Source organism: Zootermopsis nevadensis, unplaced genomic scaffold, assembly GCF_977971745.1.
Source record: "Zootermopsis nevadensis isolate Lab colony 2312 unplaced genomic scaffold, Znev_1.0 Znev_ptg000015l, whole genome shotgun sequence".
In the NCBI taxonomy this organism is placed as follows: Eukaryota; Metazoa; Arthropoda; class Insecta; order Blattodea; family Termopsidae; genus Zootermopsis; species Zootermopsis nevadensis.
In genome coordinates, this window is record NW_028259147.1 from 1671668 (window position 1) to 1690660 (window position 18993).

The following is an 18993-nucleotide window of genomic DNA, read 5'->3' on the forward strand; positions in this document are numbered from 1 at the left end:
ATACCATGGTTTCTCGTTTTGAGTTATCTGTGGTTTGAAGAAATTCTGGTTTGTAGTGACGTTGGTTTTCGTGGTCTGCTTCCAGGGTCTCATTCTACTAGCCCTGGTGTTCTGTTGCGTTATGTCTGTCCATTTACATCTTCCTCGTGTCTGCTTGGAAGTGCGAAAACAGGATTAAATTAAAAAGTTGTTGGTGGGAGGGTCTCGTTATCAAATTGGCAGGTTATTCCTGAAAAAATAAATCCTGGCTGATTCCAGTTATTGGGTGATTCCGAAGAGTCTGTTCCATTGTCATTGTATTTTGGCGGACTTGTTCTGGAAAAAATTATGCCAGAATCTTTGTCCTTTGCAATTTCAAATACTCTTGACTCTCAAAATATCTTTGCTTCCGTAACTGCTAGAGAGTCTCCAAAACTAACGTTATTTGTGTTCCATGAGATAGCGCTAAATTAGTCGTATTAGTTATGGCTGCCGATGAAGTAGAATTTTGAGTGATATACCGCTTCTGTAGTGAAATTACTGGCGTTGGAATTCAAAATGGGTAATAGACAGCCCTATACTTCTGGCCCTTGTGAAAATTTCCATCAGATTCCATCTGAGAATGTGTAGCAAACTTCTGGGAATTTTATATTAAGATTTATAATTTAAATACAATTTTGGGTTTTCGTTCTCAACGCTTTTCTTGTACTGTGGTTAATAACATAACATATTATGAACAGATTGTTCAAACAGCTAACCCTATCTTCTAGTAAGTACCAGTCTTTACAGTTGTCATTTTCAGTACGGCAAAATCCGTCACAATGATGAATGAATTTCTACCTAAGAAAACCAGAATTATTATTAGAATACAACAAATTCAGCCTAATAACACATTACAGCATTTACAATGAATTTATGAGAGAGAAATTCCATTAAATCACAGAGAGGAAGGAAGCCGTCTACAATGGCTACAGTTCAACAACAAACTACCCAGCTTGAATTTCATCAAGCTATGGCAGACTTCAAGACAATGTTTCCTGACATGGATGATGAAGTGATAGAGGTAAAGTTACACTTTTATCCCTTTCACCTATTTTTTAAAGAGATTACAAATTAATGGAAAACCATGTTTTATATTCAACTGGATTTCATAATGGTTTCTTCTGGGTTGTTGCACCATTCAGTCTGGTAGAAGTTTACCAGACTTCACGACATAACAACTCAGAAAACAGGCATGTTCATACTCACCACCTTGAGAAACTCAAATCTCACATTTATACAGGCTGTTCCATTTAAATGTAACCCTAACTATAGCAGTGTTTGTAAGCTTTGGTGACATGAATATAGCAATACAAACAAGTTCTTTTTTTTATTTGTTAGGAAAAACGTAAACAGAACAGCTGTACAGCAGGTGCTGAAAATTTTCACTGCCTTTTTGAAGATGAGCATTCACCTGTTGTTGTCTTATTTGGTACTTCCTCACCAGGATATGCTAATTGGTTCATAAACAGCAGCAAACAATTTAATTGTGAAATAATATTTGAAAATGAGCATATGTTCTGCCTGTGAATACAGCATGTTTGCGCCTTGAGTGAGGAGGTTGGGAGAATCTCATTCAATGCTGAGATGCTGACAGCATATCAAATAAACTACAAATAATAAGCCCATCTGGTGACAGCTGTAGAATGCATGGTGTCTTACTGCCATTCCCACTCCCTATGTATTTGAACCCTTAAGGCAGGATGACTATTATTGTGAAGAAAACAGTGTTTGTAAGTAGTGGTTTATGATTCAAATTCAGGTTTATTGATTCTGATCCAGGAAATTATTTGACTAACACTGCAGTGTTAAAGCCCACCGTTTATTACTTTGTCTTTAGGTTGGGATTCCTTGTGATACTTGCTGCAAACATCAACATATATGCCTTGAATTTTGTTTCTGTTGCATTGCAGGCCTCTTGTTACAACAAAAATGGGAGTGTAAAGTGTTACAGTTAATCACAGACTCTGTGTTACAGGCTGTGTTACGAGCAAATCAAGGTGCAGTGGATGCAACCATTGACCAGTTACTGGCAATGACTACAGATAATGAAAATGAGAAATTGCGTAATGAGATGGAACAGAAGGAAACATTAACTGTAATACCACCTGTCGGTGCTAGCGCAGAAACAAAGTCACAAGAAACTTCACCATCCAGGTAGGGCAACTGATATTTACTTGTCAGAATGTGTATCTAATTGTGATCATCAAGACTGTACTCTTATGAGTTCACAGAACGCTTTTAAGACGCGAGTTTATTATTATTGTACAGCAGATAAAATTAAGGAACTTCATAATTTGTACAGTAATCAAGTCAAAAAAAAAAGATGGATTGAGTTAGGTATGGGAAAATGAGAGATGCATACTAAATTTTAATAATAAAACCAGCAGGGAACAGACATTTGGGTGACTTGAACATAGAATGGATAATGCATTCAGTGGAGGTTTATTTTATGGAATCAAAGATTCATTACTGTGTTTTCAAGCGCCTGTCTGTCAGCACTGTCCTGTCCATATGAATCAAGTCCACGCCCTGGCACCCTATTCCTTAAGATTCATTTTAATTTTATTCTCCCATCTATGCCTAGGTTTTCCAAGTTGTCTCTTACCACTATTTCTTTCAGCTGAAGTACAGTAAGTATTTTTTGCTAGTTTCCTTGTCCTTTTTGTGCTTATAAATATTGACAGACTGTTTGAGACAACAGTATTTGTGCTACAGAAGTCCACATCGATCTCCACAAATCCAAAATCCAGAGGTAGCGATGAGAACAGTCCGAGGATGGGCACCTCCACTTCTAGGCCCATTACCGGATGACTTCTTGAGACTAGCGCCGTCTCCATGGGGAGTTACTCAAAAGAAGCAGGTCGGTATCACTGTAAATGGAGTTTTGGATGCAACCCGAATGAAGTTTGGATTCCTAAATATTAGGGTAAAATTTTTGGTATCATGTCTCTCCCTCCATCATCAGTATAAGTCTACCCTGCTGCTGAAGATGCTCAAAATTGAAACACAATATAATTTATGTATAACTTAAGCTTTCAGGTGAGAGCTGTATTAGATATTTCATGTTAACCAACGTTTCAACAAAGATTACAGTTGCCATTGCCAGGGTGGATGAGGCGGGGTTTTTACAGAAGACAGGCTGGGAATAGTTGGGAGAATTTTTTTTCTTGTTGTTAATGATGTCTGGAGTATGTGTTTCGACCATTGTAAATTAAAATGAAAAATTCTGAAATGTTGAATGGAATGGTGTCATAATAACAACAGTGGTTCTCATATTTAGTGTTTTGAACATGTGTTAAATGTCTATGACTTGGAATTGTTGGTGATTGGACTTGGTATGGGCCAAGAGAGATTTGATAGGATATATGTGTTGTAGATTTTAAATTCAGGTTTCTAAAGGTTATGAAGAAATCTATAATGGTCATCATTTATCAAGTATACTAACATTCAGCTATTTTCTGTCAACATATTAGTATTATGGAAAGTAGAGAGAATATCAGTAAATCACATTTCTGGGTTGTTTTTTTTTCTTACATAGAGGAGCTCTTTCTGTATGAGTCAGCACGTGCAAAGTGTGTCAAGTTCCCATCAAATCTCTTAACGAAGAACATAACTTACTGACGTCCCTGTAGCTCTATAAAGAGAGTGATGACCTTGGTTGAACGGCCTGTGTTATGAGAGTTAAGTGACTTTAATTAAATTGATCAGACGTTTGTAGGGTCTTGTTTTGAATTGCCAGTGACAAATGTTGTAGCTTCGAATGCTGGGTTTCTTCGTAGAGATTCCTTTGTTGGGCGTGTGTTGTGTGTCTGATGTGTGCACTGAAAACTTTCAAGAAATATGAATTTCTGTACTAATTAGGATATGGGAAGTGTTTTTAAAGAATTATACATGTGTGTTAACTTCTTCATTTATGTTGTAGTAGAATATCTTTATATATTTAAAATGGTGGTGTGAACTCCTTTATTTTATTCAGTTTTGATTTTTGTTGAACTGTAGTTGAAAATTTGTTCTTTCATTGGAATATCCATATGATTCAGGGTCCTTGCTGTGTGACTGTAAGTGTAACTTGTCAGATTGTGAGTCATCGGTTTATTATAGAAAATTGACATTACGGTGTGAAGCGTTACAACTAAGTGATAATCTCAGCTATATAATGTGGAAACAGTTTTTTATTCGGTTGCAAACAAAAGGTCGTTGTTTAAATGCTCGTTGGCAGGAACGCCGTGCTCGGCTACGGTGGTTAAAAAGAGAGAAATGCTGTCGTAAAGCTGATCAGGTTAGTTTTTTCTTGTAATATTTACTATCTCGAATGCAGAGATGCTACTTCTTGAACTTGTCTGCAACATTGGAACAATATCAAATTAACCTAAGTGGGAAAAATTGCGTGGACTTTACTGACTTGTAATGTACTTTAATTATAATATGTTGACCCACATTTGTATTACAGGCAAACAGAGGAGGTAGCAAGTGGATGGAAGAAATTGCATAATGAGAAACTTAGTTTTTCTCACACTCATTTTCATGAACAGTACTATCACGTAGTGAGGTATCAAATGTTACAACCAAATTTGGTTGAAATGCAACCGTAAGATGAGAATTAAACTTTAATTATTTAAGGTGGTTCAGTTTTTACACATCTCAGACTGTTTAGCCTCATCTGTTACTGGTAATGTGCGTAGGCCATGGTGATAAACCAGCAGCTGTTGCAGCAGAAGTATGCAGAAAATCAGCGTGTGCGAGGTGTTCTATGTGAAGTTGGTGATCCTGAGCTGGATCGATACCTCGAGGATGAGAGGATTGCTCTGTTTCTTCAGAACGAAGAGTTCATGGCAGAGCTGCGGTGGAATAAAGATTTTCTCTCAACACTGGAGAAAGGTACCACTTTCTTGAATGTATTGTTTAAGTACCAACAGTTCATATTCACTGAGTAAAATTTAGTTGCCCTCTATGTATTTCAGTGCAAATGTACCATGTTTAAGTGGATATTTTATTTATGTACTATCCTGATACTAGGCTTAGATTCCACGTGCTTTCCTTAGTGACTGGATACTTTATTTTTTCTAAAACAAATTCTGTTAAAGAATAATTCTTCTAGGCAACCTTGCCCTGTTATCCTGTACAAAACACGTTCATACCAGGTAGGATTTGAGGTTTGAGTCCGAAGATAGCTGTCTTCTGTGTTGTTGTACCATGTAGTCTGGTAGTCATTTGTATGTTGGGATCTATTGTGTTCATTAAGGTGAAACTCAAATTTCAGTTAAATTGATTGTAATTTTTATGAGGTATGAAAATGTTAACCGCCACGGTGGTCTAGCGGTTAGAACGCTGGCCTTGTAATCCTGGGGTCTCGGGTTCGATTCCCGGCGGTGCCCGAATTTATAACTTGTGTTGGGCAAGGCCGTGGTCTAGGCAACACGGAGGAGTTTTCCTCCGGGGGCTTCCCCGGTTTCTCCATGGCATCCCAACAATTACTCCATTCACACACAGAAGAAGGCAATGGCAAACCACTTCTGGATCATCTGCCAAGAACGTATATGAACAGGTCCCAGTCCGAGAAAAGGATGGAAGGATCCTGTTCATATGGACCTGTCATCAGACAGAACACTAAATAAATAAATAAAAAAATGAAAATGTTATTTATTGAAGATAAATAATTACTCATTGAATCATCATTCTTTATTATTGATACATTTGATTTTCAGAATTTTCACTCTATATGCACACTTTTAGATGTTAAGAAGCAGAGGCCGTGCATTTCCTCATCTGCCTCAACAAGCCACCATTGGTTCCTGATAGTTTGTAAGATGTGAATTTCAAATCATTTTGCTTGACAGGTTCAGTCATTTGCATGTTACATTTATAATAAAGGTGATAGCATTTGGTTTCTTGCTCCAGATCAAGCAGAAGAAAGTCCACCTGAAGAGACTCTAGCCTCATTTCCACTCAGTAAAACATTATCTGGCAGCCACGATGAGGATGCACTGTTTAAGGAACGCCTTCGTAACATGGGCAAAAGTAGGTATTTTGTCACTATTTTCTGCAGTCTTGTTGGTAGCTCAGTCAGTATAATGACTGGGCTGTGGGTTGAATGATCAGGATTTGATTTCTGGCAGCAGCTGTAATTTTTCTCTTTGGATCCAGATCTAGACTAGATCTGGGGCCCACTCAACTTCTTGTGTAGTTGGTACTAGGGGCTCTTTCTCCAGGTGGAAAGCAGTGACACGAAACTGACGATTCATCTCCACGTGTTGCATAGGTTAAAGTTTGTAGCTACGTTAGTGATCCTTGTATGTTTTGATGGTGTTGTGTGGTTTGTGAACGGTACCACATGTAAGCAAACAAATTAAGAATTTTTTGTTTGTTGCTGTGCTGTGTGTAAATTATCATTTCCTTGATTTCAGTTAAATTAATTGGAAAAGGTTTTGTACAGATCTGTCATACATCTTAGGCTGCTCTTCTGTGGCCGAATTAGAGAACTTGATGTCAGTTTTTTGATCTGATTTTCTCTAAAGTCAGAATTTCACTGTTTAGTGTAAGTGTTTGAAAGGATGAAGAATATGATTTTGATTTTGACCCACAAGAGAATTTCCTTTCAGTGTCTCGTAAAAAATTTGCCCAGCTAGCCCGTGTGTTTACAAGACGTAAGAAAAGGAGCTCTGCTAAGAATATTTTGAGCCAAGGGCCAGCACCGTCTCGAGATAACCTACTGCTCAATGCCGAGCCATTGTTAGATGATGATGATGACGAAGATGACAATGTTCCCGACAGTTATGACACCGTGCGAAGACCTGAACACCGTGAATAAAAAGTCCATGTAAGTTTTTAATCTAGTCTTTGGGCAGGAATCTGTTATATGATGATAAATAATTGAATGAGAAATATATATTTATTTAAGCTGCATATTTCATGTTAACTGTGTCTGAAGAATAATGTTTTATGAACAGCTGTATGATAATTTTATAAAAATTTTCTAGGCGTGAGTGAATGAGATACATTTTCTGGTAAATGAGCATTTCATATAAGGGAATGGTCAACCATGCTATATGACCCACATTGAGCACTCTAAAGAAATGAGGCTGTCCTCTGCTACTAACTGAAGCAGGCCACACTTGATTGCCTAAGTTTCCTTAATAATTTAATTTTATCACCTTGGACAGATTCATTTTTATTTGTATTAAAATAAATTCAGGAGGGGATTATTGTCCTTGTTGATTAATTTTCTGTTTAAGATCCACTTGTGCGATTTCAGTATTCAGACTGTGATTTAGATAATGACAATGTTTTTAGTTGTGAAAAAGTTCAGTTATCCTTGATTTACTTTATTTTAAGTCATTAATTTGCAAATATATTAACTTTTACTTAAAAGAAGATGTTTCATCTTGAGTCATGCTCAGAATGGATGTCAGTTTCATTGGTAACACCTTTTCTTGTATTTGTCTTACGTGCATCTTTGTAGACAAAATACGTTTCATAATGTGTAATGTCACTGATGCATGATCAGTCATAAAGCTAGTGGTCTCATTTTTCAGTTTATGGTGAAAATGTTCGTCTTGCAAATTCAGCCAGTGCGATAGTTACCGCACATTGGAAAATTAATTATTTCTCCGTAGGTGTTTTCACATTTTTCAATGATATTACTTTTGCAAATATACTTTGAGGGCAAATTCTTCATAATACTGATATCTCTTCCTGCAATTAAAATGCTTTCTCAGCAGTGTTACGAACTCCAGTAATTGTACACGGCATTTTTAAAATAATTAATTTTCATGTTGTGAATTACAGGCAGTGTGGCTGTTTCTTCGTAATTACTTCAGAGTGAACTTACGTTACTTCTTTGCATAATGTTTTGGACGGTCTGAATATACACATGTATATACATCATAAATAAAATAATTTATTGAAGGAAGTTGCATTCAGGGAGTAGCTGACAAGATCGACTGTCATTTGTATTCTTCAGGCATCTCATGTTGCCAGACTTTCAAGAACGAGAATGAAGTACGCTTAGTTCAATCACCAGAATACCTATAGATTGGTTATGTATGTTGCTGTGTTTCGTTAGCCTGAAAAGTAGTGTTTTGGTAAGTGCCAACATCTGTATCTCTTGCTTCCCCATATTTTTATACTTGAGTATGATTATTTTATTGTGTTTCCTTGAATTACACAGTGTGATGTGTACGTAATTTGTTGTTTCTGTACTGGTGATATTTTCAGTCTGAATGTGGAATCAAGATCTGAATTATCATTAGAATTTTTTGCCTTTATGGCAATTGGGAACCTTTTGTCACCAACTCTTTGATGATTTTAATCTACAAAATGCCTCGAGTCTTTTGTATGTGACACAGATGGTAGCAACATGACTTTCAGATATAATTTTCGTGTCCTGTTAAATCAGGATGTTTGTAATATTTAGGCAGGTCCAATAAGGCTGTGTTCCATGTGTCAGGGATCAGAGTACATGGCTGTTACATCTTTTCTGGTGTAGTAAATTATTGTCAAAATAAGGCTGAAAGTATACCACTTTTACAAAGAGTTGGTAACAACTTTGATATATAAATTAACATCTTGATATAGGATTTGAAGTTTTCATGGAGGTATGAGTTTAGGTTTTGGTTTTCTTGGGTTGTTTCATCGTGTAGTCTTGTGGTTGTATACCAACATTTTGGAGGAAAATGCTGTGTCTCAAATGTCAGTATACAACCATAAAACCATACAGCATAACAACCCAGAATACCACACTCTTAACACCCCGATATCTATCATACATATTTCATATTGTAAACGTGAAAGGACTGATTTCTACAAATTTCCTGAACTAATAAATGCAAGCTGTTAGACCAGCATAATAGTTTTTAAACGGCTTGCTACGTTTGTCTAATGCGTATTCTGATTACTTGCATATGGGACGTGGCATATTATTTTGGTCGTACAAACACCAGAAGCATACACTTTGTTTAGTCTCTGCATCTCAGAATCCTGTACTTAGAAACTTGACAACTCAGTATCAAAGATGAGATTAACCTTAACAACACTAGTGAAGTTAGACGTGAACTATATACTTCTTTCTACTTTTGTGTCTGACGTAGCTGAGTGGGCAGTAAAGACCACATTGAGTCCATTATGTTCATGCTGTGAATAATCATAACTTATTTGAAATTGATTCTGTATGCGGAACATATTTGTATTGAAAGAAAACGCTTATTCTTGAGAGGTTTGTGAATCTGTTTCAAAATACAGATTTCAGATGAATCTGTGGTGTCATCTGTATGCTAGCTGTTCATCCAACACTTAAAATAGGATAATACTGATGAGATCCAGTTATATCATTTAGCAGTTTTGTTTGATCACGGTGCATGCTCTTACCATGCAGATGATTTTGCCAAAGTTGTAGTCTGTGTTCATTTTGTATCCATTTGCAACAAAATTAGCGATACACGTGAAGGGCTGGATGAAATATTAAAAATTACTCTCCATTATGATATTAGAATATTTTCACACTTCCTTTGTGAATTTTCTAGAGAAAGAAATAGAAAATATAATTGATGAGGAAGGCAGTGATCTTTGCTTGTCGTTACTCGTTACAAAAGTAGGTATTGTTTATATGAAGTAAACTTTATAAGGTACGGATTGTTTCTGTGCTGTTTGTAAATGTAGATTTTCTTCGAATATTGCTAAATCATGTCCTGCGGTATCCCTGTATTGCAGCACTGTTTTCGTGGCATTCTAGCTTCCCATTTTTAAAAATGGCCGATTTTTGTTTTCATCGCCGAAGTCCCACGGCAAATATATATAACTAGAGATGAAATTATTCGCAGTAGGCCAAATGTTATTGTGCACAGACTTAAAAGTTTCTTGGTGGTTCATACAAACAAGTGAATGCTCAGTAACCTTTTCCTTACATAAATCAAAACATTAAACTGGAGTAGGGATAAATAACTTCAGCATTTTTATTTACAATTCAAATACATTTGTTCTTAACAAATGCATCTGTTTATTTGCGTGTCACATTCTCTTAAATTTATGAGGAACTATTGAACACTTTTATGTTGTGTGGCATAATGCCTAATATGTGGTTGTAATGAGGAACAACAGGTATATTTTATACACAGAATGAAAGAAAAAGGCATAAGATGTTTCTGAAATGTGTATATTAATTAATTTAATAGTAATTATTCATTACTTTTGAATGGCTCGTGATGGTTAAATGTTCATGCAGAGTGCCATGCTATTTAATGTGTATATTCTCATTATGAGTTTGCAGAGCAAGGAGTGCTGATTTTGGTTATTTTAATTGTTCTTTGTTATCAAATTTGTATTGTGATATTAATTATCTTTGTTCAGAAGTATTATGCATATTATTTAAATATATATTCTAATATTATTTTAATGTTATGCTAGATTATCGGGTCTAATTTTCATAATCGTATTAAATAAGATTTTATATTGTTGACTAATGTCTTCTTACAGGTCATTGAAAGAAATCTGAAGAGGTTTGTGTCTTGTACTGTTGTGTTAAATATGTTTTCTCACATCTGTGCATTCCAGTCTTAAAATCACACTCATTAAGGATGGAGTTAGAGATATATTTTGTTAAATAGCTAACCAAGATCTTATTGATATTTCATATCATTTATTAGTATGCTGGATGTTACAAACTATGCTTGATGAGTCAACTCTCGGTAATTATTGTTAGTGACAACATATTAAACATATTTCAGTGTGCAGTATCTCATGTTTTTGTTGCCATTGTGAGCATTATTGCATAATTTTTCTGGAAGTAATTTTGAAACAGTAGGGTTGAGTTAGAATGACTGTAGATAGTCATAAAGATTTGAAAACTAAACTTTATTGCTTTAGAGCTAACTTTGTAATGTGATGTAAATGCTTTTGAATGTTTCCTGATGGAGTTAATAATTTTGCTGGAAGGTAGTGGCACTGAATCTGCATATAAACAATGTGTTTAATCATCTTAATGATAAATACTTTGATATATTAATCAAGAGATCTTGTAAAGCTATACTTGCTTATTGACAGAATTACTTATGTGGTTTCTGTAGTGATAACATTCATTTCAAGAAATATTGAGGTTATGTTTGTTCAACATGCTCTGTATTATATTTACAAATTTTTCAGCAGTTCTATTGGCTGATTTCATGTCTGTGGTAGAATGAAGGTTAGGGCTGTGCAGTTAGTAAAGTAATGTTAAGTTACTTTTACTTTATGACACCAAAACTTTAATGTAAAGTAATGTATTAGGGGCACAGCATGCTTGCCATTCAAGAGCATGGTATTTTATTTTATCTGTTGTATGTAGCAGTTCTTTGGATACTTTCCATGTAACAAAACTTTCAGATTTTCTACCATTATATTCAGCGTAAAATATGAAAAACTTCCCACCTATTCTGAAGTAAAGAAATGTAGAGAGACTTACATACTGGCACTTTGTAAAAGGTAATTAAATCTGCAGTATTTTATTCATAATTTTTTTAAAGAAAACATTTGTATCTGTTTATGTTTCGTCTATTGTTCCAGCTTTTCTGTTGAATGATAATTATTTTCTAAATATGATGACATCTTAATCCTGACTTTTAATTAATTTTTATGTAATAAGTCATCCGTTAACAGTAATGAAGTCCGACAGATCAACAGCTGTTCGTATTTTATAGCATCTCTTAAAGGGGAAAGGCTATTAAAATCTATGTGCAGATACCCATACCAGAATCGAGGTGAAAGAACATGAATTATTTTTCTCTCCAGAAATCAGTATGTTTAGATGTGCCGTATACTAGTACTCTAACTAAAATCTCAGAAATTACTTCTCTCAGATCCCAGGAACCACATGTATTAATGATGATATATTGAATGAATGTAGTTATTTATTATTCATCCACGTTATGTAAAATGGGTTACGCTGTTTTGTGCTGCAAGATGCTTTATGTAATTGATCCATAGGCATATTGTGTAGGCAGTTTTTCACAGTTGTGTGAACTTTACAAAGTAGGTAAGGTCCTCTTTATTTATTTAGGTTCTTCTAAATTATAATCTCATACTTTCCGGATAATATTTCTTAATAATATCTTATATCAGCCATTTTCTACATTAACTATCTGAACAGAGAAGTTTTAAACTGGTTAAGTGATGCTTGGAATTCATACTGATTCTGTTCTTGCAGAAGGTTTAAACAAACTTTGGGTTGCTAATAAAGACTGATAATTCTATTGAGTAATGTGTAGCAGATAGTTAAATAGTTTTTATAATGATCGTTATTGATTGGTATACAGTCATACTCAGATTTATGGTACGCTCAGATACGTATCTCAAAAATCAGGAATTTGACATCTCTGGGTTCTAGTGTTTGTTGTCTTTTTGAGTTTGCAAGTCCTGCAGATATAAATCTGACGGGCGTTCACTACAGTCACTCACTCACAGGCTGACTGACGCTCTGTGCGGGCGGGAAAAATTCACGAATGCGCATGAAAGTCCCCTACAACCTCCCACCGGAGGACACCTCCCGTGCTTCATTTGTTTCCGTGGGAAAAATTAAGGTCCGATACTCTTTGAACAGACCTCGTATATTCAGTTGTAAGAGTGTTACGGTTCATAATGTTTTATCATAATCTTTATTTTCACAATATTTATTGTTTCAGAAGTGCTTAGTAGCATTTCACTTCTACAACTCATTTATTAACATTCTGTACATAGTGAATGGCATCGTAACTTTACAGTTGCTTCTCTTTTGTGTTTTGGAAATTACAAATTAAAATTTCCAGTTGACCTAGTACCTGAAAGATCTTTTTCAGAAGACATTACTACCATGAAGCTGTGACAGACCAGCAAGCCAGCTGTGTAGTTTGAACCTGTTTTCTTGAAAAACAGCTTAGTGCATAAAAGATAAACTGGTTTTTTAGTTTTTATTGCTGGTCTTTTGGGTTTTAATGCCATGTGGATTTGTAGGTAGATACCAACCTTTTAGAAAAGCATCTTCGGCTATTCTGTTTCTTTGTGGTTTATTTAACAGTGTCGTCAATAGCTCATTCTGTGTAGTGTCGAATGTTAGAATGATTAATTAATGTTGAAGTTAACGTAGAATATGGAAGGAAGTGGTCATGGTCTAATTTAAGGCACTATCTTACCATTTTTGTGGAGGGAATGAGAAAAACCTTGAAATGAAGAAGAAATATGAAATAGGAATGCTAACCACTCAGTCGTGACATTCATGTCATGTACAGTGGAGTGAAATCTGTTACATTTGACTGGTTGATACAACTAGTTAGCTAGTTTATGTTGACACTTTCATTCCCAATAAGTTTAATGATGTGTTTTGTTACATGATGCGTCTATGAAAACATTGACACACTATGCCTATGTATTAATTTTAGTTTTCATTACTGCTATTGATATGTTATATTTTTATGACAGTCAAGTCCTGTTATTTGCTACTTATTTAAAATACGTTTTCATAGAAAATATGAATTGTATACAGTTACAGTAAGTGTTTATTTCAGGTTTGGGCCCCAGGTGTTTTAATTTTGATTCTAAGTACAGATTAACGTAAGAATCATCACAATGTCTCTACTTTGTTTCAAGGTCATGCCACATTTATATTCACTGCAGCAGCAAATCGAAACCAGTAATTTTCAGTACAGTTACTGTAATTTTGAAGAAAGAAATGAATTAATCTCTGCCCAATGCTAACACTTTGTGAATAGATTAAAACTATTTAAAAGTTGTTTTATTGTGAAGTTACCATCAGATAATAGTTGTAGGAAGAGAGTGCTTGCTTTCTTGTTCATGTGAATCAAATAACTAGTCACTTCCTCTTATCTAGATGCTGATCTTAACTTGGTGATCTAATGCTGTCTGTACTTCATATTGTGATTACATCTTAAATATGCAGTTATGTACTGCGCGATGTGATATGACTCCCGTGGAGCCTGCTGTTTCGTTACTTATATTTTTATTTTACGTTTTTCAGTCAAATCCCATACAATATGCTTCTCACTAATAACAGCTTTACATCATGCATGGAACACTGATGTTCCAATTTCATAACATTTTTATGGTTTTCTCTTCAGTATAGTCTTATTTGAAGTCAACTATGGCAGCTACTTTATTTATTTAAACATAAAATATATTTCTAATCCTTTATCTTTTTAAAAATCAATGTTTTGTAATTAAAAAGTGAAAGCATTTAACTCTATCATAAATATTAGGAGAAACTTGGCAAAGTAAATATATTTGTATTAATATTTTTTCATTGTGTGTCTAGATTATTTGTTTATTGATTAATGTCTCATGTCTCAACTAATTCATATGCTACTGATTTTTGGTTAGACAAAACTGAGACATTAATCATTGACCGTAAGAATTATGTTGAGAATTGTTCATAAATCATCAAAAGTAACTCTGCTTTTTATATTTGTGAGTTTCATATGATTCTCAGTGTAAACAGATAATTTCCATAAACAGCATTAACCAGTTGATCTGATGGAGATGTGTTGTACTACACTTTTGGGGGGTGTGGACTGAATTCTTTCACAAAGTTTTTACTGATTTTGAATGAAATAAGAAAGGCTGTTTTGTATGAACAAAGATTTGTTTGCTGTTACATTATTTTTCTGTATGTACTCTTCCTCGTGGTTTGAGTCTAAGTGGGACAGGTGTTTTTCTCTTTACTACCATATCCAGAATGGCTTTCATGCCCATCCAGTCTTCTCTTCAGTGGTTTCTGAGGAGTACAGCATTATGCTGACCATTCATCTCCATCTAGTGCCATGATTAAAAATGCATGAAGCTTTATGTCCAGTCCAGTCCATCATACATCTCAGTGGGCTTAAGCACAGAGACAACTTCATCTTTACGTTTACACGTAGATTTCTAAACATCAAACTATTTATTAAATTTGGCTAAAAACTGCATCAAGTCCTTTTCATAACTTTACATGTCATTCGTTTGATGCAGAGTAGCTCTGTCAGTGTAGTGTCTCACTACAGAATTGACAACCAGGGTTCGATCCCTGGAAGATGCAAAACAAATTTCTTCTAGCCTTTGAATCCAGATCAGCCCTGGGGCCCACCCGGCCTCCTATCCAAAATACTGGGGGTTCTTTCCAAGGGGGTGAAGTGCAGCTGGGGCTTGATGCTGACCACTCATGTCCATGTAGTGCTGAGGTCAAAAATGAGTAGTTTCTAACCCCCCTCCTCCCCAAAGAGCCTTCATGGTGTGTAGCGGGACAGTTTTACTTTTCTTAAGCACAGATACTGTCCACATAATAGTGAAAATCGAAGGATTGGAGATACTTTACCATGTTCCTTGGTCTTCTTTCTTAACAGACACATATTAGAGGGAGTTTTTGTTGGATTAAGCCGTACATAAGTTTTGAGATAACTGATTTGGCATTCATTGTCACATTTGCAGTCATTATGTTCACCCGGAGAAAGAATGTTCATTTACTTTAATAGATCTTATACATTGAGACAATATAATCACTAAGTTCCTAACACCGTACTGCAGTAATTCTAACACTGTTAAGGGTAACTTACAGAGTGCAGGTGAAAATGCAGCCATTAGTGCTTTACTGTTTTATAATCATACATTTCATATCCACAACCTTGCAAATAACAGGCAAACAATATCCCAATAGCTTTGCCCCTTTTCTAGGTTATGTTCATATACAAATCATAAAATTGCATGTTAATGTGAGTTGTACAGTATTTTAAAATTTATAATATTTATCATTTTTTGAGATCCAAAACTTGATCTACCACAATTCATAATTTAGAAGTTAAAATGATATTGTTTTTAGTTTCCTTATGACTAAATATAACTTTATAATCTGTAAGATCTGATATTGTAGTGAACTGTATAAACATCTCGAAAGATGTATAAATATAAGACCGAGTAAAGGAAATTATAATTGCTTTATGTTGTTATCAGATTAGAAGACAGGCTTAATTTAATGTGTTTTTCCCAGACATGATCAGTGGAAATAGCAATTACTGTATAATGTAACATGATGTATTTATAGATGTGTAAAAGTATTCTGCTGCTCCAGTTTTGAAATTTTACTTACATCTCCCTTGTGATTTGGTCTCCAGATTTGTTTTGGTTATATATATTTACGTGGCTAGATTCTATTTACATTTTAATGCCAGCCAGAGACATTGTTTCAGTATTTCTTAGCAAGGAAGACCAATTTCAGTAACTTTGCATATCATATAGAATGTCACATAATCATAAAAGTTTTTTTATGTAGTATAATACATAAAATTATAGTAAAGTTTTATGTTCTGAAATCTGATGCTGTGAGTTATATATATCTTTAACTTGTTGGTGCATTTTCTTCACTTACAGGTAGAAATGGATAGTTTAACGTGTGAGAAACACATTCAGTTTTATTTTAGTCTGTGTACTGATACGCCAGTCACGAGAAACACCAGAGCCAAAATTTGGTAAATTTTGGCACAAATGCGGTGTGCCGTTATGTTGGATATTTTTAATTACAAAGCAGTTGCTATGAAAAGCATGCTACTTAAAGTGCTTTTATATGTAGTGTTATGTATATAGTAAATTAAGTGAGGATAACATATTTAAGTTAAAGAAAAGCAAAAGATTACCAAGTTGAGCACTTTACTTATCATTGTAACTATAATTAATACATTAAGATTGTACTCAGATATGAATTAATTTTTAAGTATGAACAAGCCATCACAATCAACGCGTTCCCTACCTAACCTATTTGTTTGTGTGCCATAGATGCCCAGCCTGTCTATCAGTTGCAGCTTGTATTGAATGGCTGCTTTGTTACAGGCTTTCTGCTACGTGCCATGTTGGTTGCAAATTGACTGCAGAATAAACGTGTACAGTCATGGAATTTCGAATGACAGTAAAATAGGCAAGATTTCAGGTTTTCACAGTGGTGAGTATGAATATGGCTGTCTTCTGGAATGTCTGTGTAGTCTGATAGAAATTGACGATCGGTTCACAGATGCTTAATATCTCCTTCATCGCCCTGATGATGGAGGCTGTAAGCATGTCTGAAATGTTGGTCACTTTCTATTAGACTACATGGCATAACGTCCCAGTAAAACAATTTTGTTGTCCATATTTATATTCAACACAAATAAGCAAATTTTTTATTTTCAGTAGTCCAAATTTTGATGACTGTACCACTCTTGTTGGTATGTAGAAAACGTGGCTTATTTTATATAATATCTGCATATGTAGTCCACTGTATGTTTCGTGAATGAACTCTCGTGTTTTAAAGTTGATCACTCTGTCCGTTTAATTTAATCCGAGAAAGAAATATCAGTGATCAGTGGGATGTCATTAAAGTTTGGTATACTAAAAATTGTAAGAGAAATAAATTCCACTGATCTCGTTATGCATAAATTGGCAAGATGTATTAAAGTGAATTGTCGAATTCTCAATTGTCTTATGTACATACTAAAAGCGTAATATTATTGTACCATAATGATATATAATTCAGAATGAAAATATTGCTGATGAGTTTGATATTAAATGTAAAGCTACATTTCTTTATATGAAACTGAACTAGATATGGTAAGAGATATCCAACATGACAGTATGTGGTAAGCCTCTAGTGGTAGAATACTCGGTAATAAAATATTATGTACTTCTTAGCTAAGTGTCTTACTCATATCATATATCAAATAGATTGTGATTCTTGCTGTTCCCACTGTGATGATATATAAAGGGAACAGAGGATCACCAACAGGAGGTGATAAACCTGTGAGATTGAGTTATCTGACGTCATCCACCAGCCATTGCAACAAGTTTTGAATCATTCACAGTTAGTTATTGGTTAAAGTGAAAACAATTCACTGCTGTTGGCAATACTTGGTAATATTAAGTTTAAATTGTAAAATAAATAGGCACTTGTCAACATGTACTGTATTGTTTTGCATAATCATCAACTCTGAATTTAAAAATAATATAAATATATATATATAAATTATAATTGATTGCATGGACAGAACATTCTTATATAAAATTTATACAAACAGTTGTGTTCTTTTGCTTGTGACACTTGCCTCATGTACAAAATTACATGTGTATTTTACTCTTTTCTTACTCAAGAATAAATAAAAAAATTGAAAGGAGAAGGGAAATTGTTTAAATAATATGATAACATTTTATGCTTCACTATATGATTCTCATATTCTTAAATATCATGGACTACTTAACCTGCAATAAAATTTGGAAGACGAAACATTTATACATTTTATCATCGTGAAATATTGAGGATTAGACTTAATTTAATTGTTTCATGTTATGGAGGAAAATTTATTTCAAAGTTAAAGCAGTAACAGAATTGCAAGTGTGGGACTGCCGTAGTTTTCTGCCAGCAGTACGTCAGTTGTGAAGAATAAATATGTCATCAATCACTGATTTCATTTGTATGTAAACAATTTGAACAAAAACAAATGTTGTCTAGGAATTAAATAGTATTTTTCATATATGTTTATATGACTTTTTTGACATTCACTGAAAAAAATGAACACATTTGAAATATTTGTTTAACTGTGATATTCTTAGCGCAGGAAACGAAACACGTGGGCCGGTGGAACGTCAGTTAGCTGGTTCACGCAGGAAAGCTGAAGACAGGTAGAAAGAGGCAGTCAAAATTGCCTGTAATTTGTGCTACAAGCAACCACCTGACCTGACTACAGCTGATAGAAATACTTTGTATCTTATTACATGTATGTAGAGCAGATATATTATTATATATATTTGGTAGTTGTGTTACTGTTTTTGTTTCCATTGTTGTTATGTAAATAAATGTGCAATATAATAAATATACTTCTTTGGTATTTACTGATAGTTTATGACCTAAAGTGTATTAGGATTGATAGTTTTATATAAAAATGAATATACAGTCTCAAAATTGGATTATTAAAAACAATTATCCATTGTCCTTAATTGCTGAAGATTAGATTTACGCAGTTCCTC

General features: G+C 34.5%; 1 protein-coding gene across 3 annotated transcripts; it reads left to right on the forward strand.

Annotated features, from left to right (window-relative positions):
• Positions 1-69: 69 nt before the first annotated feature.
• LOC110833611 (CUE domain-containing protein 1) lies at positions 70-18854 on the forward strand. 3 transcript variants are annotated; one of them, XM_022071898.2, is made up of 8 exons: positions 70-748; positions 923-1042; positions 1997-2175; positions 2737-2881; positions 4704-4899; positions 5920-6039; positions 6621-6838; positions 7807-18854. In XM_022071898.2, exons 2-7 carry the CDS (start codon positions 944-946, stop codon positions 6827-6829), a joined length of 948 nt encoding a protein of 315 aa, XP_021927590.1. In that variant the 5' UTR covers positions 70-748; positions 923-943; the 3' UTR covers positions 6830-6838; positions 7807-18854. The 3 variants fall into 3 exon arrangements, with proteins under 3 accessions (XP_021927590.1, XP_087205162.1, XP_021927588.1); XM_022071896.2 differs by having other exon boundaries at positions 71-748; positions 879-1042; XM_087349036.1 differs by having other exon boundaries at positions 70-1042; positions 1983-2175.
• Positions 18855-18993: the final 139 nt, after the last annotated feature.

What these genes read in the sequence shown, in the direction of transcription:
- LOC110833611 (XM_022071898.2), top strand. Translation starts at nt 944, where the DNA reads ATGGCTACAGTTCAACAACAAACTACCCAGCTTGAATTTCATCAAGCT. An exon ending in CAAGAAACTTCACCATCCAG is followed by an intron (nt 2,176 to 2,736) that starts GTAGGGCAACTG and finishes TTTGTGCTACAG; the next exon opens with AAGTCCACATCGATCTCCAC. An exon ending in TCTCTCAACACTGGAGAAAG is followed by an intron (nt 4,900 to 5,919) that starts GTACCACTTTCT and finishes TTCTTGCTCCAG; the next exon opens with ATCAAGCAGAAGAAAGTCCA.